The following is a 25,492-nucleotide window of genomic DNA, read 5'->3' on the forward strand; positions in this document are numbered from 1 at the left end:
CATAAAAAATGCTACCGAAAGTAATTAAAAAAAAAAAAACAAACTGAGTGAATTAAAAAAAAAAAATAATTTTTAAATACAAAATTAATTTAAATGAATTAATGACCAGAAAAAGAATTAAAAACCTTTTCTGAGCTATTGTGGTTAAAAAAACAACAAATAGATAAAGCTCAGAAAAAGTTTTAGTTGAATTAAATTAATTTTGTATTTAAAAATAATTTTTTTTTTTTTTAAATTCACTCAGTTTGTTTATTTTTTTAAATTACTTTCAGTAGGCTTTTTTATGAAAAAATGTTATTTTTTATATTTAAGTGAACAAAATTAATACTTATTTACGTGTTTTTTTTTTAAATAAAATGATATGAAAGTGAAAAAAAAAAACAACTAAAAAAAAACAAAGAAAATTGGGTTTGATGCAAAATTGCGGAGAAACGGTTGTTTGCAGAAAAAAAAGTTTTGGAACAAACATAAACTTTAATAAATTCTTGATTGGTTGTAAAAAAAATCTTTCAAATCAGACGTAGTTTGGCAAAGATAAAGTCAGTTAAATGAAAAGGGAGCAAAAATTATAAAAACCGTCATAACTCGAAAACGGGACGAAAACGAAAAAATTACCTCTTAAGTTTTTCGACTTAAAATGACCTCAGGAATACATGGTTTTCGTTTGGGGCGGTGACTGTAGGACACCCTGTATAAACATAACCTGTGTTTTTGTGGTAACTCATTACTTAGCTCAGTAAAATTTTTCACCCAAACAACAACAAATTATTTGTGAGGATAAACAAAACTATTCGTTTGTTGTGGTTTACAAAGAAATTTGTATTCTAAACTTATACATTTTTACCCTTCAAACACAAAGGATTATTAATAATATAAATAAAAGTAATCGTTTGTTGTTGTTTACTGTACAAAATGTTTAGTCCGATAAATACTTCCACAAAAACGGTTTTTCATAAAACCGCCTTAATTTAATTTCGTTTCTATTGTTCATTTTATATAAAAATCAAAAGAGTAATTTTTTTAAAAGATATTTGAATAAGAAAATTAAAGGATGAAATTGAAATTTACCACTCTTAACGTGTTATCAATAAAATGTACGACTTTGTCGCACTTAAAAGCTTTTTTATATCATTCATAAATGAATAATTTGAATTAAATTTTATCAGCCATTTAAAAAAAAAATTTATTAAGGATCAAAATTTGTTTTCAAAATTAAGAAAAGTAGTACAGGTAAAATAATACATAAAATCAACAAAAAAACAAAAAATTGTTACACTCATGAAACTTGGCAAGAAGTTTGCTTTTGGGATAAGAACCAAGGATAAAAAAGTTGGGTGGAAGGGTGTTTTTTTTAATGGGTTAAGTTATGTGTGAGAAAGCTGACTTAAATTTTATTAATTTTTAAAACTTGGTGAAAAAGTTTTGGTTGGTATAAGAATTAAGAATTTATAAAGTGTACAAAATTATCTTGAGTGAAAGGGTGTTTTATTTTTCAAGAAATGATGAAATTCGGAATTAGTACCAAAAAAACTGGGAAAAAATTCTTACACCAATGAAAATTGGTAAAAATGTTTCATTTATAACAGAAACCAAGAACCCAAACAGTCTATACAAATATTTTAGGTTAAAAGGTTTTTTAGAGTAAAAAAAAAATTTAGGTGAAAGGGTGTTTTTTTTTCGAAGAGACAGTAAAATCTGTAATTGGTCCCAAAAAGCCAAAGATTCGTGTAAAACGTCTAAGAACTTAAGTATAAATAAGTATAATTTGTCATCAAAATTAAAAATAAAATGAATTATTAGCTTTTTGGAACCAATTACAGATTTTACTGTCTCTTCGAAAAGAACACACTTGCCTCCCATGGTTTTTCTAAAAAAAAAATTTCCAACATGGCTTCTCCAACCCCTTAATTTTTCGAAATTTTTGACATAACAACAAATTTTTTTAGTTAATTTTCGTTTAATGTTATTCGTAAAAAGTTTACTCAAATAGAAAATTTTTGTATATAGTAATTTTATTTGTTTCATTACAAATTAAAATAAAACTAAAAATGTTTCCATATGTGTCTAACAATATATGCCTATATACATTATCATGTCCACCAGTTTAAGTATCTCATTTCATTCAATCCAAAAATAGAAACACTTTACCTTTAAAAAAAAAAAAAAAAAAAAAAACAAAACAAAAAAAAAATAAAAAAAAAAACAAAAAGAAGAAAACTTTACAGGAAACCGCTCCAAATTCGCTCTCATTCCATGTTAATTGCCTGCCGATCGGTGAAACTTTAAACATTTTCAGCCTCCTCAAAAACACCTCCACAGACATGAACACCATTAGCTCCTGCTTCTCAATACTATATAATACTGCTACCGCTGCCGCAACAATATCTAATTTTGTAATAAAATCCCCAATGGTATCGAGTGTGTGCGGGCACGGCCGCCTTGAATCATGCTTCTTTTTTTTCTTGAATTTTATTTTCGAAAATTCTACCCTCGCAAAAGAATTTACGATGAAAAAACACAACCGCGCTTCTCGAAAACGTTGCATGTGTTTTCATTAGGTTTTTTTATTTTTTGATTTTTTACTGCCGATTTATGGGCAAGTAATGGTCTGGAAAAAAAAAATCATAAGTCAAAATTTTAATAAGACATCAGGAAAGTTCCAAATTTTCCTCAATTCAAGATTTGGAGTGCGGATCTAGAAGTTGTAAAGCTTTACTAATATTAAAGCGAATTTCATAAAATTTAATTCTTGCAATCAATCAACTATCAATTTGAACAAATCCATGCGACCCGAGTCGTGGATTTATTGTTTTCGAAATAACCAGCATCAGCAGCGGGAGTGGATATAGAATATCGTAAAATCTTCTGAGATCGTGTGTTCTCGTGTAATTTTAGAATTCTCAGTATTATGGGAAGTTTTATTTTTAAATCTGATGAAAAAAAAAATTAAATATCTCATCTCTCGAAACACACAAAGTTTTCAACAACACGAAACATATACAATAATGTAAATGACTCTTGGCTTTTGAAATAGTATATCGAATCCGAGAAAAACATACAAAACTATTAGGTGTTTTCTCTTCTCCATGCGGATGGATATGAGTATTGAAAATTTTGATGTTTTTTGAAATTCAACCCAACCCATTTTGGTGTGTATTTTTGAAATCGGGACACTAGGAGGTCACCACGTATCGGTATCATTGAGGCTGGATATTTTTTTTAATTATAAATAATATAAAATTCCATTTGTAATAAATCTTTCGAAATTGCTGGCAATAACCATCAGCCTCCTGGCGAGTTGAGTTTTGTTTATACATATTTTAAATTATTTTCGAATGCAATTTTATACGTAGGCACCTATATATTTAAATGAGATCAAGATGATGGGAATGTGTTTGTGTTTTGTTTTGCTTGTGGAGGCTTTATTAAAGAACCATCGATTCAAAATGATTGAGATACTTTGTTTTTCTTCCTCTTTTTAAGGTTTAATAAATAAATTAATTGTTGTTTTATGATATCATTTTTGAAAAACATTAATAAATAAATTTATTTTTACCTTGAAGACACTCATATCATAATTCTTGATTTTATTTTTTTTTGAAGATTTTTTAAGAGGATTTTGGAGACTGTTTGTGTTTAAAAGGAAACTTGAAATGGAAAGTTTATGTATATTTTTTAGTTTATGAATATTGAAGAATAATATAATATGTTATCATCTATTTGTTATGCTATCGATAATTTATGGAATGATAATTGTTTAAATTGCTGAAAATTTAGCTTTAAATTTGTATTAGAAAATAATCTGAAGATGATTAGTTAAACAAAAAAACCGAAATTTCAATAGTGTATACAAATTTTAACCGAAACCTTAAATAAGTCAATGGTGTTTTAAATACAAATGCGTCAGTAATTTAGTTTAAAAATAGATCTTCGGTTTTGGTGAAAAGAGTCCCTCGTAAATTTTCAATGAAATTAAATTTCATTATAAGGTTTTATGAACCCACATCTGGAATTATTTTGTATCATAATTTATGTTTCTTCTAAGCAATTTATAAAATTTTGAGTTGAAAACGAAAAAACAAAACAACCGATTTCATGCAGCTCACGGAACATGTCAATTCCTATATTTCTATTATAAAAACTCATAAGTTTGTCAAAAGATAAATTTACTTTATTGCTTTTGTGCAAAAAGGAAAAAAAAAATACAAATTATTGTCATTAAAAAAGCGTGGACAAAGTAAATCTTTTTAAACATTCAGGTGTTAGTTTTTGAAAGAAACAGAAAAATTCGAAAATCGTTACTAGCGGTACCTGCCATAGAACCGTTTTTGATTTTTAAATTTCTGAATTTCTTTCAAACGCTTTCTTCACTTTTAACGAAATTTTATAGGCATACAAAAAACAAAAGCATTTACATATATAGCTCCAACATAAATCAAAATTGAAATTTTGAAAAAATAATTTTTGGTTTAAAAAAAAAAAAAACAAATTCTAGGAAATAGAACATTGAATGTTTTTGAAATTTTTAATGCTGATCAACAAACATAACAAAATGGCATACATAAACTTAATTTGAATTTTTTTAAATGATTTGTAAAAAATTAGGAACTCTAATGATTTTTTCTAAAAATGCTTAATAACAGAAATGAAACTGCTTAACTTTTTTGGGCTCATATTCATTTAAGATGTGGTTTTTTTGTCTTTTAAACAACGAATTTTATATAGTTTTGTTTTATATAAATTTACTAAAGGAGAATGGGCATTTTGGACGTTGAGCGGCCATTAATAAAATTGGTATCAAATGAAAGGACTATAACTTAGGATAAAACTTTTACTATGGACGTTTCGCAGTATTGCGTTAAGAATGTAAGAAAATGCAGTATTAGTATCGTTAATGCATTATTCAATGTATGAACGACAAATTGGTTTATATTTTTTATTTGGCACATAAAATATGATGCTCTGTCATTTTCCCTGAGTCTGAAGTCATTACTCTTGAAAATCCGACCAATAGAACTCATAATATAAGATTTTTAAGACAACAACTTCAAGATTTTGTTCGAAAGTTTTCAAACAATTCAAACTAACAAAAAATTGAATAACGAAACTCTCAAAATAGTCTTGAAACTGTTGTTTTAAAATGCTTATAGTTTGGGTTCTAGTGGTTGGATATTCAAGATAAAGGTCTTCAGGTTTAGGGAAAATGAGAAAGTATCGTATTTTGCACTTAAAATACACACATAAGATACAACTTTGAGACAATCTGCATACATTGTTATATGCAAAAATGCATTTTATCCGTTTTTGGAATACGTCACAAGGATACAACTTCTCCACAATATATGTAAACCTTAATTACATCAAAAAATAACAAATTCATTCCTGGCCGCGCAACGTCCACATTCCATACAAACTTGCCCATTCTCCTTTGTATATAAAAACTTTTAAAAATTCACTGAGCTCTAAACAGGTTCGACCGACCCAGACGTGTTTTTTATTTTTAAATCAAATGCGAACAAAAGTAAATACTCGTACTGTACTCTGTTATATTCCTTATAAGCTCGTTTAGCATTTAAAATTTGATGAATATTCGATTAAAAAAAAAATACTCATTTCTTGCATTTTTTTTTAATTTATAAACTTTGTAAAAAAAATAATACAGCGGCAGTCATTTATAGTGTAATTTCTTTTAAAACGATCAAATGCCAAAATGGTAAAAATTTAAATTTAATCCTGGTTCAATAATTTTTTTCAATAATTTTTTTGGAAAACCGAAAGCATTATCTGATAAAAAAAATGTTATAAATTTTAAGTTTACTATTATAATAGTTTGTATTGATGTAATTGAAACAAATTTTAAGTAAAACTCAAAGTTGGTATTATTAAGGGGGGAAATCCCTCTGGACGACAGCTTTTTCAATAATTATAAATAATAATAATAAACCGAAAGCATTTATCGAATTTGGATAAGTATATGATATTATTGACATTAAGAAGTATTGATACAAATTTTTGTTTTAGTAAAAAAGAAACAAAATGGCGGATCTACAGCTCTTTAAAGTTGACGCCTCAAATTTGCGCCGCGCAATGCCCAGGTCCAGAAAATTATTTATAATCAAAAAAGAAATTTTTGTCCAATAAAATATATTGATACGCATTGCATGAATCTAAATTTAGTAAAAAATAGTGTAAAATAAAAATTAGAGACCAAAAAAACACAATGTTTTCTCATAAACAAAGTCTTAAAAAAAATATTTATTGTAAAAATATTATTGGACTTTTATGTTCATGCAATGGCCAATTATATAATGAGTAATTTGTATTTTATTTCAAGTCGATAGCTTCATTAGTTTTTGAGTTACATTGCACGGTGCGGAAAAAAACGCGTTACGTTTAAAGTTTTCGTTTTCGTACTTTGGTAAGTTCGGAGCCCATGGGTTTCGGGACTATCTAGGGACTTTTGAGGCTTCATTTAAGGCTAAGACTACTGAAAAAAGTTTCTTCGGTTTATAAAAAAATTTACTAGGCAACAAAAAAATAGTGCAAAATTAAAAAATTCCCCCCTTAAAAAATATTAAAGAATGCATTTTTAATGTTTAAGCATTTTTTATTACTTTTTATTTAAAACACGTATCTTTTATAGTTAGATCAATCCAACACTTCATAGCAATCAGTTCCTCACTCTACCGAATTTGTTTATTAATTTCTTAATGCACCTAATTTGTTTTAAAAACCGGTCACGGTGGCGTATGTGTAACATTTTGTTCAAACAAAATTGATTGTTTGCTTTTTACAATTCAATTAAATTCAATCTATTTAATTGAAACTCAATTGTTTTTTTTTTATTAAAGTCTAAAACACATCACTAAATATTAGTGGATTTTAAGATATTGATTAGGCCTCTTAATTTTTGAACAAAAAACTGCAACAGTCATCATATATGTATGAGGTTTTCTATAAATGTAGTATAAAAAAGGATTGCCGGTCTTTGTAGAGAATTTTCAAGTTTTCAAAACATATATTTTCTTTTCTGTGGCAAATAAATACATAAATAAAAACTTTTACAAAATTAAAAACTGAATCTGAATAAAAAGTCGGAAAGTTTTTTTTTCAACTCATTAAAATAAAAACAAGAAAGGAATTAACTTTTGATAATTTCAAAAACCAATATACATAAAAGAATTAACTATTTTTAATTTTTTAAACGATATTCATCACATCACTTGGGAGATGCTTTGCAAAATGCTTTGTCTTAAAATTATAAAATTAGATCAAAAGTTTCAAACAACTATGAAAGTACAATTTTCAACTTGAAAAAATAAAATTTTTTGTATTTAATCAACACTACACTTTGTATTATCGTACAAAATCTTAGACCTTTTACTGATGTTCCATATAAAACAATCTTCACCATACTCTATAACGCTCCAATAATATTTTCTAATATTGCCAAGAAATCATTAACTTTTAAGCCAACACAAGATGTTGAGTATCACCTAACATAATTGCTGGCAACAAATATCAAAATAATACCCAAATCTTTATCTATATTTTAAATAATTACAATTAAGGTACAACAACCGTACAATTAGTACATAATTTTCAAAAATAAATTTCACATAAATCTGCAATATCTTCAAATAAATCATCTTTTTCTTTGAGAGAAAAAAAAAAAAACAGAAAAAATTAAAACAACAATATTTTTAGTTCAATGACAACAAAAACAGATAACATATACGTCAGAAATCTTCTCAAATTCTGATGTTTTTGTTCGAATATCAAGAACCATCAAAAATGAATGTCAAAAAATTAATTGCGCAAACTTGGTGTATCTTATATACGTTATACACCGCATGGCCAATAAATAAGATCTAAATAAAAACAAAACAACAAGGTGATGGGTATTTGAATATCGCCTAATTCGAATTACACACTTAAGATTTTCGAAAAGGTCATCGTTGTATTCGAACATTGCAACGTCAAAGACATTTTTGACGTCTTTGGATGATGTGTTGCGCATCAAAAATGACATTTCTCATGCGAAATGATCCTTTACAGATGTGTTTAATTTGATATTTGTTGTTTTTATTTTTTTGTTTTTGTTTATTAATTAAATTATAGATACAAATTTTTATTTTAAAAACAAACAAAATTAATACAATTTTAAGTTTTAAAAATTTACACAAAATTTTATTTTTATACAAAATTTTTCTTTTTTTTTTCTATTTTCAGATAATGGCATCATTGTGTTTAAAATTAAATTAAAACAAAAAAAAAAATTGAAAAAGTGCATCTATCAATTTTTAATGGAAATAGAAATGTAATTGTAGTGTTTTTAGAATAAATAAATTGGTTCAAGTATTAGATACAAAATTAGTGAATTTTCTTTGTTTTGGCAACAAACAAAAGACAAAGAAAAAAACACCAAAAGAGAGATTAAAATGCTCCAGCACCCCGCGACAGATTTCTATGATATTGCGGCTGCTAATGCGGCTGTGATAAGCAGTCGACACACCCCGCCATACAGTCCGACGGGCCTGTCGATTGCAGCACAACACAACAACAACAATAACAATAGTACAAGCAATAATAACAATACCAGCAACAACACTGGCAGCAGTCTAGATATTTTGAATCAAAATGGTGCGGTGGGCGGTGGCGGTGGATTAATTGGCAGCGGGACAAACGGTAGTGGCGGCAATAGTTCTGGCGGAGGTCGAGAATCGTTGCCCAGTTTTGGGTTTACACAAGAGCAAGTGGCGTGCGTTTGTGAGGTAAGTTTCTTATTTTTTTTTCTCTTCTGTTGTCAAAAAGAGGGTAAAGCGGGGGGAATTCGAATTATATTCTAAATATAGTTTTAAGTTTTGTTTTAATTTTTTTTTGTCTTATTTGAGTTCTTCTATTGGGGATTATTTTTATGGATGATTTAATCAATTAGTCAGGCGTTCGATGTCAAGGTGTTTTTCAGAGTTTTTGTTTTGGCTTTTTCTTATAGTCTTGAGTCGTATGACTTGAAAATTCAATGAAAGGGAAAGCTATTACTATAAATCGATTGGGGGGAAATTAACAGGTCCGTCAATTGGCGTTCTCCTTCATTTGATGTAATGTAAAAATAGATACATTTGCATTTGAAGATCGATGCTTAGTTTTGTGTTAAAGAAAAATAAAGGTAAATCATGTCTTAAAAATATTAACAATCTGTTTTTCAGTTTCTTTGAAGTTATCTTTTGAAAATTAAGACTTAATATGAGCAGGTATATTTTTCAGTAGAACAAATTTTTTTTGGAAAAAGTAATATTTTCTGAGCTTGATAATTCAAAGAAATTTGATGATATTCGGGATGAATCACTTCTTTTTTTATTTTCTATAATTAGAAACTATACCTACTTCAAACGGTTCAATACAACTAATATTGGATGGCTTCAAGTCAGAAACCTACAAAATAAATGGTGGTGTGCTACGTTCCGTATCCGAATCTTTTTCTCACTTTTATAAAGAGCCTTTATTTCTGAAGTTTCTAGTCCAATTTTTGAAAATGTAGAAACATAACGATATACTTTGAAAGTGTATTTTAGGAGTTGATTCTCTTACTCTAAAACACTGAAACGTACACCAGAAAATGTAGGTAGGATGTATTGTAAAATATTTTAATTGGAAACAAATTGTTTGAAAAAAAAAAATTCGAAAGCGATGCCTTTCAAAATACAAGTTTTCGGAATACACTTTTTTAAAGTTGAACAATATATAAAAACTTAAATAAGTTATCAAAAAAAAAAGGGGCTAGATTTTTTTTTGTTTTTGGCCCTTAACTTGAACTTTCAGGTTCCAAAATTTGGAGCATTTTAAGGATTTAGGAACAACTTTTAAAACCTAGAACAATTTTTAAAAATTCAGATTTCGAAAAGAGGGGGTTAAGTCAAAAAAGTTTTATTTTGGTTGTATAAGACCCATTTTTAGAAATTTGTCAAATTTGAAACATTCCGAAACAAATCGTGAACAACCTGGAACAACTTTCAAAAATAACAATTTAAAAATAATTTCAAACTCCCCATATTCCTCGTTGTAGAATTTCAATGAGAAATAAGAAATCAAGTAGATATGTGCTTCAAAAACAAAATATTTCTAAATATTATTAAAGAAGAAATGATCTCCACTATCTATTTGTGATACTTGAATCAAGGAAATCCAAAGTGGTGGGTATGGAATGAATTTATATTGGAGACAGAGTAGACTTTTTTCAACTGTAGAGAATTAAATGGGTATTTAAAATGTATCCTTCGATTTTCTGTAAAAAAAAATCCGTTGTTGAGTTATTGATAGTTAAAGTCAAAAGTGTGGTTTTTGGTTTGAAAATATTTAATTTAAATTTAAATAATATAAAACTTGAGGCTTAATAAAGCCTTTTCAAAAAAAGCTATGATTTTATCAGAAATTTTTTTTTTCAACAAAAAAAAAACTGAAAATTTTGGTTTTAGTAAAAAAAAAATATTTGGTAATTAAATCGAAAAATTAAAAAAAAAAAATTAACTTTCAAATGAATTTTTGTCATTATACGAACATTTTACAGCCTATTGAATATCACTAACAATTTTTTTTTTATCTTTTTTTTATTGTTGCTAGTGTAGATATATTTAAATTTTAGATAAGCCAAAACTAGTATATTTGAGGTTTAACTTTATTGACTGCATTTTTAAAATCTCTGTCGACTTAAAATTTAAATTAATAAATAAGAATAAAATAAAATTTTGTATTTTAAGAAACCGATCCCATTTGGTGATACAAAATTTCCATAAATTGCACATGACTATAAAGCAAACATTTTTTATAAGTAGGGTAAATTAGGGCATTATGGCATACCTAAGCACAAATTCAAATAACTTTACTACGGACTACAATTTTTACTTCAATCATTTTTTTTAATTAAAAAAGTAACATAAATAAATTATTTAAGAATAAAAATTCAAGCTTTTTAACAAAACATAAATTAAATTAAAAATAGTCAAAAAAAACCATATTGCAATATGTACGGGCAATATGGCGAACCCCATTTACTTCGGAACCCTTTACTTATTTTACGTATATTCAGCATTTCTGAAATATAATTGTAAATAAGTTTCATAAAATTAACGTTAAATTAAGGTTATTTTCAAATTTAAAAAAATGCAGAGTTACTTTTGAAATTAGTTTTACATAAGGGCATTATGGCGCAGTCGGGTATAATATAGCGCCATAAATACCCTTATTACATCTGCGCCATATTGCAAAATATACACATATTCACAAAACTCCAAAAACTAAACACAATTCTTACTTCAGTTAAAATATAAGTGATATAACCAAACCAAAACTGTACTCTGCGTTTCACTCTTTACAACAAACACGTGCACTGTATACTTATCGAGATACACACAAACAAAAACAAAGCGATATTATATTGGAACCCAGAACCGGTATATTTTTTTTGTTTTCTTTTTTGTTTGGCACAAAAATAATAGCACTGACCTGCGGTCGTCACAAGGCTAGTGTTCGACGAAGGCCAAAGTTTCTGCATTGGTTTTATTTAAATGCGAGTATTGGAAGTATGGTAGTTGAGAGGTGCGCCATAATGCCCGGTGCGCCATAAAGCCCGAAGTTACCCTAAACAAATAAAAAATAATCATCCATAACTTCAAAATCTCAATTTTAAAATATATTGATTTTTATATATTATGTAGTAAAATAAACAAAAAATCAATATCTCAACAGGTCCTGCAACAAGCTGGTAATATTGAAAGACTGGGACGATTTCTATGGTCATTGCCACAATGTGATAAATTGCAACTTAACGAATCTGTGCTAAAAGCAAAGGCAGTTGTTGCATTCCATCGAGGACAATACAAAGAACTTTATAGATTATTAGAACATCATCAATTCTCACCGCACAATCATGCTAAATTACAAGCGTTATGGCTAAAAGGTAAAAAATAGTCTAAAAGAAATAAACAAACAACCACTTTTAATATGAAAAAAAAAAAACACCTGTGCTAACAAAAGAAAAAAAAAACTTGTCTTATATCCTTGTGAATTTTCCTTTATTTTGTATTTGTTTGTTTCTTCCTCCTTCTGTGTAGCGCATTATATTGAAGCCGAAAAACTGCGCGGAAGACCTCTAGGTGCTGTTGGCAAATATCGTGTCCGTCGTAAATTTCCACTACCACGCACAATTTGGGACGGCGAAGAGACGAGCTATTGCTTTAAGGTGAGTTTTTCGTTGAATTTTAGACACATACTCATGGAAAAAAATAAATTAAAAAAAGGGAAACATGTAGCTTATGAAAGTTTTCATTTTGATCCTTGCAATGGTATATAAAAAGGCTCGAAAACCTAAGAGTGTTTTAGTTTGTAGGTTTGTTAACTTACATTGAGAGTCATCTAGGTTAAGTATAATGGGTGATGATATATGGGAAATCAAAAAAGTAAAACACAACCCTCTTTTCACAGACTTCTTGAAAAAAAAAAAAAACAAAACGGAGATAATTTGCACACATGACTTGTAATTAGCAAATGTAGTAGACATGGCTTCACAAGAAAATTATATCGAGTTTACAAAGAAGTTACAAAAAAGCAAAATAAAAAGTAACAAGTCGATATTAATGCCTTAACTTGCTCAAATTTGGAAGGGTTGAAAACAAAAATTCCTCCGAAATTAAAATATAAAAAAATGAAGACACAGGGAAAAACTGGAAAATATTTCCCACATTTTATCAAATATTAAAAATACCTCGGCCATTCCATTTGCATTTTTAGGACATTTTCAAGCTTATCATCCAGTGTATCTCGTTGAAGAAGCAATCTTTTTTCTTGAAACTTGGTAGGTCTTAAGGGCTCATAATAACGTTGAAGCTATAGAAGTTTCAAGAAAAACTAATTAAACGTAGCCAAATTATTAACAGACAAAGACGGTAACGTCTTCTCCGTTACCGCTTCTCTGTGAATAATTTGGCTACGTTTAATTAGTTTTTCGTGAAATTTCTAGAACATCAACTCTATCATGAGCCTTGAGACCTACCAAGTTTCAAGAAAAAAGATTGCTTCTTCAACGAGATAAACTGAAAACAAGGTCAATATGTCTTCTCCGTTATTTATTATGATAATTTCCGACCTATACATAAATACGAAATTTTGTTCTGTAAATATCTGCCTTCGAATGGAAGAAAAAATAATTTTTGGATGCAAATAATTGAACAACCAAACCTCAAAAAAACTTTTGGTGATCCGGACCCTGGGGAGAGGTATTTGGGGGTCTAAATACCACAAATCAATTTTAGCCTACTTCCAATATCGTATCGAAATGAAACTTTGTACATATGTAGCTCAGATGACTACACAATATTTTATTGGCCCGGACCCTGGACAGGGGTATTGGGGGTCGTTTCGACCACCAATGTATTAGCTTACTTGGCTAAAACAACCCAAGTTGAATTGAACCTACTTTCAATCATGATAAAACAAAAAAGTTAACAATAAAATGTTTTAGATCAAAAAGCGAAGAGCGCGTTTTTGTTGCGTGTACTTTTATAAGGTTTGAACTCGACGCTTTTTGATTTCCAATAAGTCAATTGAATTGTTTTATAATTTTTAGTGCATGATAAAAACGTATTTTTAGTTTTTTAAACAATATATTTTATTCTGTTAAACAATAATTTCAGAATTTGAACTGAGCTATTTTTTCTTCAGAAAATAGGAGAGTTGTGCTTAAGCTAATCAACCCAACATATCACTGCACATAGGCAGCTTATCTGAAAAAGGTCATCACAACACAAGTTTCGATGGCAAAGATTCTAGTTCAATTTATTTGATGCTTTTCTTTTGGGAAAGGACACTCTTTGATGATTTTGATTTTTATTTTTCTTAAAAATTGTTTCACTTGACGAAATATTTATTATGATAAACTGCCCTTTGATGGGCTGTCCAAGATGACTTGTCAAACCGTGCTTAAGATAAAATAGCCGACAAGGTACAATACCTGTATTTTCTCAATAAACTTAAGCGCTACGAGATTATTAATATTCATATATTTTATTCAACCTAATAGCTGACTTTTACGAGTTCAGTTCAGGATTCCGTACACGGAAAAAAAAAGATCAGCTATACAAACAAGCGGATTCTGTTTTAAATTAAGATGACTTCTGTTTTATATTAATCGGAAAAATCTTCTTAATTTCTTCAATGTGCTAATTTAAAAGAATTCCACTTAATTTAAGCGTAATATTCTCTTATTATTATGTAGAGACATTTTAATTTAAAAAAAAGGGCATTAACTGGGGATCGATGGTACACAATATTAAGATGGAAACTTTTGATTTTTAGTCTGATTTTTTAAGATGAAAATTCAATGCAACAGAATTAAGTGAATTCCACTTATTTTAAACGGAAATCGTATTGCTTTAAAAGGGTTAACATTTAAGGTGGGTATAATATTATTTTAAAGTGACCTTTGTCACCAATTTGTACATATGTATATTTTTTTAACTTTGAAGGGATTTCAAACCAAAGCACGTGTTTAAGAATTTGAGTTAATCCTCGAAACTGAATTGAGGGTTACCAATAAACAAATTTAAAGTTCACTTAAATATTTAACTCAATTCTACATATTTCACCAAAAAAATATGCATTTTCATAGGTACTCAGCTTAAAGGCTAACTCTCGGTTAAATTAAATATTTAAAATTCCCAACTCTAAGCTCAAAGTTAGATACATTTATTATTGACAAACTGCAGCCCTAACTCTAATTTGTTTCAGAATTAATATAATCTATCAATTATTGTTCAAAAACACATACATTTGATTCAAATTCACACTGTGATTCCTAAACGTCATCAAATTAGGTGCATTGACATTTCGTTCGTGGAATTCTCATAAACGACAACGGACGACAAACGACCCAGTGTTTCTGGTTGCAAATAATCCACGATTAACGATCTTTCGATTTCCATGTGAGGATTTACGACCACACTTTTTATTTTGTTTTTTATATTATTTTTTTTTTTATTTAATTTTAACTCCCATATTAGAATGTGTTAAATTCTCTGTCTTTTGGTCTGTCAAATATGACATATGTTGACCATGCGATGCAGTGTCAATAAATGCTTAGCGAGAAACATGTTCTTCATATGCATGTTTAAACCGACGGATAAGCTCGTTTATACATTCGATTTGAATTCTGTTTCCGGTTCCATAATTCGTTTTACTGTGTCATGTGTTTATTTTAATTTTAATAGTTAGCCTCCTCATTTTAAAATTATTTCTTTTTGTCATGTGTCATATATATAAACAGTTTATAGTTGCATTTTAAATGCTTGTTATAATCACATGATTGTCATTTTATTTTTTACTGTCCTTTTTTTTTCTTCTATCTAATTGAATACACTAGAAGACCATGTATAAGTTCAAGTTAATGACATGAATTGAATATGTTTTGTATCCAGAATAACTTCTATTTCAGGGTATTATTGTTTTTTTTTTTTCTGTGTGAGAATTTAAATAAATTCAGGATTGGGTAATATGATACTTTGTTACAAGGTGCCAGACAGAGGACGTGATATAAATTCAATGATAAACTTGATAAAATATTACTGTTTTCTCTTGTCGATTGTGTTTCTATAGATTTGTTTGTTTTCTTTTTTTTTTCATTGTCAATAGGAAAAATCAAGATCGGTTCTACGAGAATGGTATGCCCATAATCCATATCCATCACCCAGAGAAAAACGTGAACTAGCAGAGGCTACTGGACTGACAACGACACAGGTGAGTTTTAAAAAAACTACATGTAACAAAAAAAAAAGAAAGATAACAATGTTGACATGATCCGGGAACAAGTGTAAAATTAGGGTTTGATTAAAATCAGTTTAACTTATGTTGATAGTTATAGTTGTTTTTTAAACTGTTGACATTTTTCATTCATTTGTTGTTTGGTAATTTTTTTTTTAATTATATACCTAAAGACGTAACTGCCCTTCTCGTTGGAATTTCATAGCTAAGTTTTCAGGACTTTACATTTGTATACGAAATCATTAAAATTTGGACACACGGTGCAAATTTTCATTAAAAAATAATCAAATTAAAAAAAAAACAACACGTGCATATACGAATCTAGTTTATAAACTAGTGTATTAATTTTGGCATTGAAATTCGAATTTTTAGAGATTTGTCAAATAGCCGTTCAAAATGGTCGTATCGAGGATCTATGTTTGAAAAACAATTTTGAAAAAAAATGTTAATTATTTTGTTTTTGTCTATTGGCCTTGAAAAAAATATATGATTCAATTGTAATATGTACATACCTACTAAAAAAACATGTTTATTCAGTTATTGAAGTTCTTGATTTTGATTAACAAAACAGATTTCTGGTGAGCAAAACAAAAATAGAGCAAATTTTCAGGTTACTGATCTAAAACTAAAAGTATACATTTTAAATTGTTAATTAATTTGAAGCTAAATAGTGTACGAAATAAAAATATTTTACTTAATAAATTTTTCCCAACTATTTAAAAATGTTTAACAAAGTTTTAACATTAAAAAAAAAAAACAGTCATGGGCAGTGGAAGTGGTTCGAATAAAGAGTTTTTCAAATCGCTGGCTGAGAATTATAGGGTTGTATGTTTTATGGAAACCCCTGCAGACATACAACCCTATAATTCTTCTCAGCCAGCGAAATGTCAAAAGACCTGCATTAAGGTAATTGATAACCGTAAAGTTTCGAGGAAACAACTTTAGAAAACTTTCAAAATTCTGCCAGCATATTTTTGAACAAAAAAATTCTACCGATTCTGTTTTTTTTTTTTTAATAGCATAAAACAAAAATTCATCTCAATAATAGGTGTGTTTTTTTGTTTATCTATATAGATTTTGTGCAAAAAAACGACATCGAGATTTTTGAAATCAAAACAATTTACGTGTTAAAAACAACAAAAACTTTATCTGTATAGATTTTTGAAAAATCCAGATAATTATCCAGATTTTACTTTCTCTCGATAAAAACAGTAGTGCCAAGGTACTTTATTTGTTGTGTTCATACAAAAATATCTGAAAATATTAACAAAAAAAAAAAAGCGGAGAAAACGAGGTTTGAAAAAAACTCTCATAGAAAAATAAAGTGAATCTTCTTCGTTGGCTATAGGTCACGGAATAAGGAAGTATTTCTCATAGAAAAAAATAATCAAAAATTTGTTTGACATGGTTGCATTGAAATGTAAATATCTCGAGATATACGCAATGCACTTTTCAGATAAAAGTCTTAAATGGATCCTGATAAGATTGTTGAACAGATATGTATATAAAATTACCAAAGTTTTTTCGAAAAATTAGAAATAAAAATAAAAAAGTTTTCACATTTGATTTTTAAAAAATCGAAAAAAAATTCAATATGGCTACCTTCAAACGCTTATAACACAAGAACGACGCAACCAATATTAATGGTCATGGTCTTAAAATGTATCTAAGAATATACAGATAATTTTTGGTTTTTTGTGAAAAAACAATTTTTTTGAATCCAACATGGATGCCATGGCCATATGAAAATTTTTGTTTGCATCCAACATGGATGTAATGGCCTTCCCACTTCGGAGTTAAAAGAAAAAAAAAACAAAAGCAACATTTTTGACAGACAGCTGCCAAAGTATATGAACAGTGGTGCCAAATGTTTGCATGGATTTCAAAAATCCCGATGTCGTTTTTTTGCACAAAATCTATATAGATAAACAAAAAAACACACCTAATGTTATTCAACTTTAATTCCGTTCCGTTCAAAACTAAATAGAATCGATATTGTGTGATACAAAATATTTCTTTTATCATTAAATTTTTTGAATATTCATTTTTATATAAAAAATAATACATTTTCATAAACTTTTTATATCAAAAACTTAAAAATATTTAGGGCGATTTTGTTCACTATTGCTCAACTTGAAGCAAACTCTCAAGTTAACAAACTTGAGAGTTGACTCAAACTCGAGAGTTAAAACAAAAGTTGAGAATCTATTTTGTTCACTATTTTTTTGTTAACTCTCGAGTTTAAAAAACAAAAGTTGGCTAACTTTTAGTTTTTAAAATATCCCTGGGATATTTGTGACAGTAAACATAAAAACTGTCAGTTTATAATCATATTTTGAATGTTTTACGGCAGTTAGAATTTTATAAAGGTTTGTGTTGTAATTGGTGTTCAAAATGTCGAATTCTTTTTATTATTAACAACGAATCGATTTTTGTCCGATTGTATGGCGTTTTTCAAGAATTACAAATCCAAATCAAAACAATTTTGACATACGAATTCATTTGATAAAATTATATTTTTTGTGTGGCTGTTAATAATATACCTAAATGCGGAATGTATGGAATTGGATCTTAAACAGAAACTTTAAAAAAATTCAAGAAAAAAACTACAAAATCATATACTTCAAGATCCATAACACCAGAAAAAAAAAGAGTTTTGTCTTAAACAGAATGCTTTAATTTAAAGGTTTTAATAAAAATACATAATAAAATATACAATGCAGTTCTTTCTCTGTTTTATGTTTTATTTTTTTCATTAATTTGTTCTTTATTCGTTAACGCAATAACTGCCAACAAAATTTTGACAGAAAAATAAAAAAAAAAATTTTTTGAAGCAAAGTCTCAAGTTTGGTTGCCTAACTTCTACTTTTTCGGGAAGTTGAGAAAACTGGAAGTTTATAAACTCTCGAGTTGAAAATCGAAAGTTAAAAATGTCAACTTTCAGTGAACAAAAGCAAATTGGGAAGTTGAAGATAAAAATCCTCAAGTTATGTTCAACTTCGAGTGAACAAAATGGCCCTTAATGTTTTTTGAAAATATTTAACATTTGCTTAGTATTTTTTTAATTAATAGATTTATATAAAAAAAAATGTATATTAAAAATATTGAGAAAAAAAATATAAGTAATAAATACGCAGCAAATTTTGCCAGAAGATGGTTTTACAAAATTCTGCAAAATATTAAAAAAGGGTTGGGAATAGGTAAAAAAGTTCGGGCTTTCTTACATTTTCCAATCCCTTTTTTTCATTTTTTGCAGAATTTCGTAAACAGAACTATATATGAAAAGCAGAATTTTGACCCCAATCCACAATTATATCCGTACAGAATTTTGTATTCAGATACAGAATTAAGGTCATATTATATTCTCAAAATATGAATACATTTACAAATTGTCAATTTTTGCTATTTACTCTTACATAGCTTTGAAGTTGTCGAATAAAAATTGCACTCATTTAATAAACAACTACAAGATGTTCCATGATAACTTTTTCGATACAAGCGATCAGTTAAGAGTTATTGTGATTTAAAGTGTCCTCATATTTCAAAAACACCAAATGCTAAAACCTTATGAATGAAGATTCGTCCGACAGAAAGTAAAGTAATTTGTTTTTTAGAAAATTATATTATCTACAAAATTAGAAGAATATAAATTATAATTGAAAAAAAAAACTCATATTTCTTCATTATTACGTTTGTGAAAACGCAACAACTTTTGAACGATAACTTTTAGAAGGAAAGGAAATACGAAATTTTTTTGTGTAACTTTATCGTTGGTTGATTTAGAAATACATCAAATTGTATTACTTTCAAATGTTTAAAAATTATATATGATTTTCTTTTATTAATTTCAGGTTTCAAATTGGTTTAAAAACCGACGACAAAGAGACCGTGCAGCCGAGCACAAAGAGTGAGTTATACCTATATATTTTTTTTTATTTGATTTATTATTATTTGGCAAAACATGCATTTATTTTTACTTCTATACACACGCTAAATAATATTTGTATTATTTTCAAAATAGTCATAGATACAATTAATGGGTGATCGAGTGAGTTCTTTGTTTACTATTTTTACAAATTGGCCATATGGTTTTGAATATTTTTAAACAACAAAATATTATTTGAAAATATTTGCAAAAATTGCATCAAAGTAAAACAAAGAATTTTATTATTGAAAATCGAAATAAATACAAATTTAAATACATAAGACAAAGTATAAATGTACCAAGCACATATGAAGTTGTATCGATGTCAAGGTGTCTTGTGTCTTCCACATGGACAAATGTTTTGCAAAAAAATAAATTTTTGGCAAAAGTAAAATATTTCTCATATGAATACCAAAATAGATTACATTTCTACTTAAAATGAAATAAAATAAAATTTAACAACAAAGTATTGGTATTGGTATGGCCGATTAATTCATTCATATGTTAGGTACAAAAAAAAAACCTCCCGCATAATATCCTTAAATGATCCTTGACTCTACGACGATGGCTGTTAAATAAATACCAATTTTTTCTTAAACAAATATTTAATAAATTTTTGTTCTGTTTGTTTGACCGACTGACTCTCTGAGATCTTCAGTTTTCTCTTGCACATTTAGACCATCTGTATTCTGAATAAACATTATTAAGATATTGGCCACTGATAAGTGAGTTTAATTTAGAAACAGAAGGATGTATATCCAAATGAATTTATATAGTCGGAAAGATAAAGTTGTAAATGATGAAATGAGCTAAAAACGATCAATATAGTTTTGATTTTTGCATCGGTTCAATAGTTTTCAATAGTTTAAATCGAGCAAAATTCCTCTGTAAAATATTTTTTGGCACCAAACTTTGGTTTGCTATTTTTTTTAGACGATTATTTCATGAACAATTAACATTATAAATTTTTTTTAAGTTATCCAAATCATATTTACGATTTTTAGTTAAAAACCCCAAAATGCTTGTAAAATAGTGGAAACTTCTAAAATAGATTTTTCCTTAATAAAATAAAAATATTCCCATAAAATCAACCCTACTTCTTTGATTATATCGTTCTCAAAATAACGAGAAGATCATTGATGTGTGGTTTAGTCAAATTGTGAAGAGGATACAGATGACTGACTGCACTAAGCACACATCCTGCGCATATACTTCTCCCACCAAGTGACTCTTGATGATCGTCAGCAATATTCCATGGGAATGCCGCTTCTTGAATCCTTTTTTTTCTCTTTAATTGTTTTTGCATATATTTACAAGGACGTCTTTGTTTATGTTTTCCTTTATTTTATTTTTGGAAAATAAAAATTATGCGCACATCCGGGAAAAGAAATAAATTTAGTGTCTTAAAATTAAAAAAACAAACGTTTATTTTTTTTTAAATAAAAGTGTCATTTCATTTTTAGCTCTATTTTTTAGAATATTTAATTTTTATTTTTAAATTATTATACCATGTTATGCTTTCTATGAAATCGTTCGAAATAAATATAATATTCAATTGCTTATTTGAGATGTGTTATCTTGGCCCCAGAATTTGTCCAATTTTTCTAACTTAAAAAAAAAAATGCTTTTAATGGCTATCTTAGTAAATTGGATCTAATCGACTTTTTGATCGACGACGGATGTTTCGCCAACTTGGCAAAAAAATTTAATAATCCGCCGACAAAAAATCTATCAAAACTTTGAATAAAATATTTTATCAAGCTGGTCTTGAAAATTGCCCAAATTTTAAAATAAAATTCTGTAACTTGGATTCAAACTAAACTAAGTAGTCTAAAATCACGAGAAGTTGGAGTTCTATTTTGTGTCTCATTCACAAATGATACATTTAAACTGTATGCTTTATAGGGATTTGGAATTTCCTAGTGAAAGAAATGTGATATACGAATAAGATTTATCAAGGAAAAAAAAAACTATAAAATCATATCTTTCAGTGTGGTCTCATAGACCCATAATACACATTACCAATAAAACGAAAATTCATTCGAAACCTTAATAAAGTCAACAATTTTATGACCAGGTTCATGCAACAAGTTGACTGAATATCTTTATGTTGTATAGCAACCAACAAGTTATAAAGATCAACAATCAGTCATCATCAGAGAGATTCCATAGACAAATTTAAGGCCAATAAAAAAAAATTATAAAACCAAATTTGTAACGGATTCATTTTGTATGTAAAATAAACTCAGGCGCCATATTAAATGTCTTGATAGAAGAAAAAAATTATGTATGTTTTTTTATTTAAATAGAATTAAAAAAATAAAACATAAAACAAAAGTAAAATGAAGAGAAGTGTAATAATCTAATCCGATCAAGCCTAAAAAAGAACCTTCTTCTTTACTCTTGTTGTTTTTTTTTTTTTTTTTATTATTATTTAAAATAATTTGGTCCAGTGAACTCATTCAAGTTCCTTTTTTTCTCTTCAGGTGTTTTATTCCGATATAATTTTTTGTTTCTTAATATTTTTTTTTATTTATTTTATACACTGAGAAAAAAAATCTCTGAAAATATATAATTTGAAAGCGGAAAAAAAATAAAAAGTTCTTAAAATGAATTTCGTTCCAAATCACAGTATCTCTGGCCATTTATCTCGATTTCAGATATTTATTGAACCAAGATACAATTTTGTTGAGAGTTTTTTACCCATTTCAGATAATTAAAAAAAAATACATTTTTACAGGTTATCGTTTTTTTTTTTAACTTAGCACCTTTTCTATTTTTTCTTTAAGTGTAGGTTTTTTTCAATTCGCAGCCAACAAATTACCGCACACCACCCGCATTGAAAAAAAAACAATTTTTTTTTTGTATACTCTTTAACCAGGATAGATACGAAACCTCAAAACAAACTCAAGCTCAAGCCAATGCCAATGGCAAAAACTCTCAAAAAGTAAGAGAGAAAATAATAATAATTTTTTTTTTTTTTGGTAATATGACACTTTTGGGTTTTGCTGATGGATTTCCCCCCGCATAAGGCAACAAAACAACAAAAACAAAAAATAAAATATCCAAGAAATTAAGATACCCTAATGTGCACACGAGATACACTCAGAAACAATGGAACGAATATTTTATATGTATAATGTATACGCCACCGACCAAACAGACCCTAAAGGCTTGACAACGGAAGGCTCGATGATGACGACGACGAACTTCTATAGAGCTCTAAGGTATAGGATTTTTATTTTTGTTGTCATTATGTGGAGGCTGATGAAGGTTTTTAACTTAGAGAAGAGTATAGTCGACAAAAGAAGGAAGAAGAAGAAGGATTTCGGAGAAAGATAGATAAAATAAAACAAATGCGCAATCATTATCACATTTTCGCTTTATGATTATTATTATCCTTTTTTTAATGGAAGTTTTGAAATTGGATATCATTTAATATTGTCAAGTTAGAAAAATGCAAAATATTATTATTACTTCTATGTATGTTACCTATATGAAGTTAATTAGTTTTTAATACAATTATTTAATATTGAACACTTAAGACTTGAAGATGTTTCTCAAATTTTTACAAAAGCGTTAAAGTAACCGTAATATTAAAATTTTTGAAAATTTTCAAAAAGCACAGGATTTTTAAAAAATATTTCAATTTTTTTTTTATTGAAAAATCAATTTTTTGAAAACGAGTCAGAGATATATTTAAAAATTTCGTTTTTCAGTGTTAGTTAATTATTTTTTCAAAATGGCATTGGTACATACCAATTTTTGGTGCATACAAAATTTTTTTGAAAAATGTTAGAAAATTTTTATACATTATAAAAAATATATTTTTTTTTTAACGATTTTCAATTTTTTTTCATTTAAAACGGTCGGTGTTTCATTAATTAAAAAAAAAATTTTTACAATACTGGTGAAATTAATTTACTAAATTTAATTATAATTTTTTTCCCTATGTTTTTTTTTTTTTCATAGAAATCTTTAAGATAAGAGCTCCTTTTGTCATTAGAGCAAGTTCGTGTGACCCAGTCGTGCATTTTATTTAAATTAATTTCCAATCGTTCTTTTTAGCTTGATTCCGAAACCTATTTCGTTAACAAAAGTTCAATTATAATGTAACTCCATAATTCGATAATTGACTTATGTCCCACCCTAATGTGTACACAATAATAATGGGTGAAGTTAAATCCCTGCTTTTTTTTTAAGGAATTGAAATCCAAAAAATAGTGTTAAGTGCAAATTTAGGCCCGGTTAAATAAAAAAGACTGTTGGTCACCTCACTCAGACATTACTCACAATTTCCACTGTAATAGTACTTTTGTTAATTTTTTGGTAACTTGAAACTCCTTATGCTTATTGAGGATTTGTGGAATAAAATATAAAAACCCCTTTTACGGTGAGTTTTAAATTTCAAAACAAAACAACGTGTCGCAGTCGCACAGTGTGATTGTGCGGTGTTGATGATATGGCGTTAATTTATTTACTTTTTATATATTTCGTCTGAATTTTTATACACAATTTTTTCTTGATTTGTTTTTATTTATTTTTCTGTTTAATTCAAACTATACCTTACAATGTACCTACAACAAGTTCATCAGAAGTATCTATACGTACGCAGAGTACCTTTTATATTTTATAACAAGACTAATTTTACTTCAAATAAATAATGCCTAAAAAAAAATAAAACTGAAAATGTAATGTGATATTTTTGACAGTAATTTTGAAAAAAAGTACCCGCAATCTGTATATACATTATGTGTTGTCATAAATATAGGGAGGAGGTACCTACTGCTACTGGTACATATTACACTTTGATGAATTTAAGGATATCAATATCCAACACAAAGATGAATGACTTTATTAAACGAGTTTTACGGCGCAGGGACATAAGTCCCCGGGACATAAGTCCCGAATTTTTTTTTCGGGACTAATGTCCCACTTTACTGGGTCACAAGTCCCGAATCCAATTCGGGAATTATGTCCCACCTTACTGAGACATTAGTCCCGAAAAAAATTTTCGGGACTTATGTCCCACGTTTTTTTTTTTGTATAAATATATCTATAGAGACTATTAAAGACTACAGCTGACGAAATAATAGAACCGATATTGTTCTTACGATTTTTTTTCGTAGTACCAACTCCGATGTAAGGTACGGTTACAAGCTGTTGGAAAACAAAAGCAAAGCTTGCAAATTTATTGGTAAGTCGAAATTGCATCGTGACAAAATATAAACAAATGTATAAAGTGAAAGTTTAATAAATTGATATTTGTGATAACCGATATGAGTACTTACCAGGGTGAAGCGGAAAAAAAATTCTCAGATTTGAATCTCTTTAATTTGCACAACCCAAACGCGGAGCGGAAAAAATTTTGCCCACGGGAGAATCCATTTTGAGGTGTGCAAATAAAAATTCGCGCGAATTTTTATTTGCACACCTCAAAATGGATTCTCCCGTGGGCAAAATTTTTTCCGCTCCGCGTTTGGGTTGTGCAAATTAAAGAGATTCAAATCTGAGAATTTTTTTTCCGCTTCGCGTTTATCGAGTTAGAACACAAGCATATCTTTGGAACAAACATTAAACTGGCAAAATATTCTCTTTGAAGTTTGAGTTATATTTTGTTTCCTTGGAGCAAACTGGAGTAAGACAAATTTTATATAAAACTTATTCTTTGATAAGTAAGAATGATTTAAAAATCATAATGGTATTATTTCGCTTTAATAAACCGAAACGAGGCACCTTTTTTTTTATTTTTTTTTT

The 25,492-nt window shown here is 28.1% G+C and overlaps 1 protein-coding gene across 1 annotated transcript in view; it reads left to right on the forward strand.

Annotated features, from left to right (window-relative positions):
• LOC129918386 (protein sine oculis) overlaps positions 1-25,492 on the forward strand; it is a 64,543-nt gene that overhangs the window by 19,428 nt on the left and 19,623 nt on the right. The window contains exons 2-6 of the mRNA XM_055998877.1: positions 8,233-8,774; positions 11,746-11,956; positions 12,111-12,238; positions 15,682-15,786; positions 19,662-19,717. Of these exons, the coding sequence (XP_055854852.1) occupies positions 8,442-8,774; positions 11,746-11,956; positions 12,111-12,238; positions 15,682-15,786; positions 19,662-19,717 (833 nt within the window). The 5' untranslated portion in view covers positions 8,233-8,441. The remainder of the gene's footprint in view (positions 1-8,232; positions 8,775-11,745; positions 11,957-12,110; positions 12,239-15,681; positions 15,787-19,661; positions 19,718-25,492) is intronic.

Source organism: Episyrphus balteatus, chromosome 4, assembly GCF_945859705.1.
Source record: "Episyrphus balteatus chromosome 4, idEpiBalt1.1, whole genome shotgun sequence".
Taxonomy (NCBI): Eukaryota; Metazoa; Arthropoda; class Insecta; order Diptera; family Syrphidae; genus Episyrphus; species Episyrphus balteatus.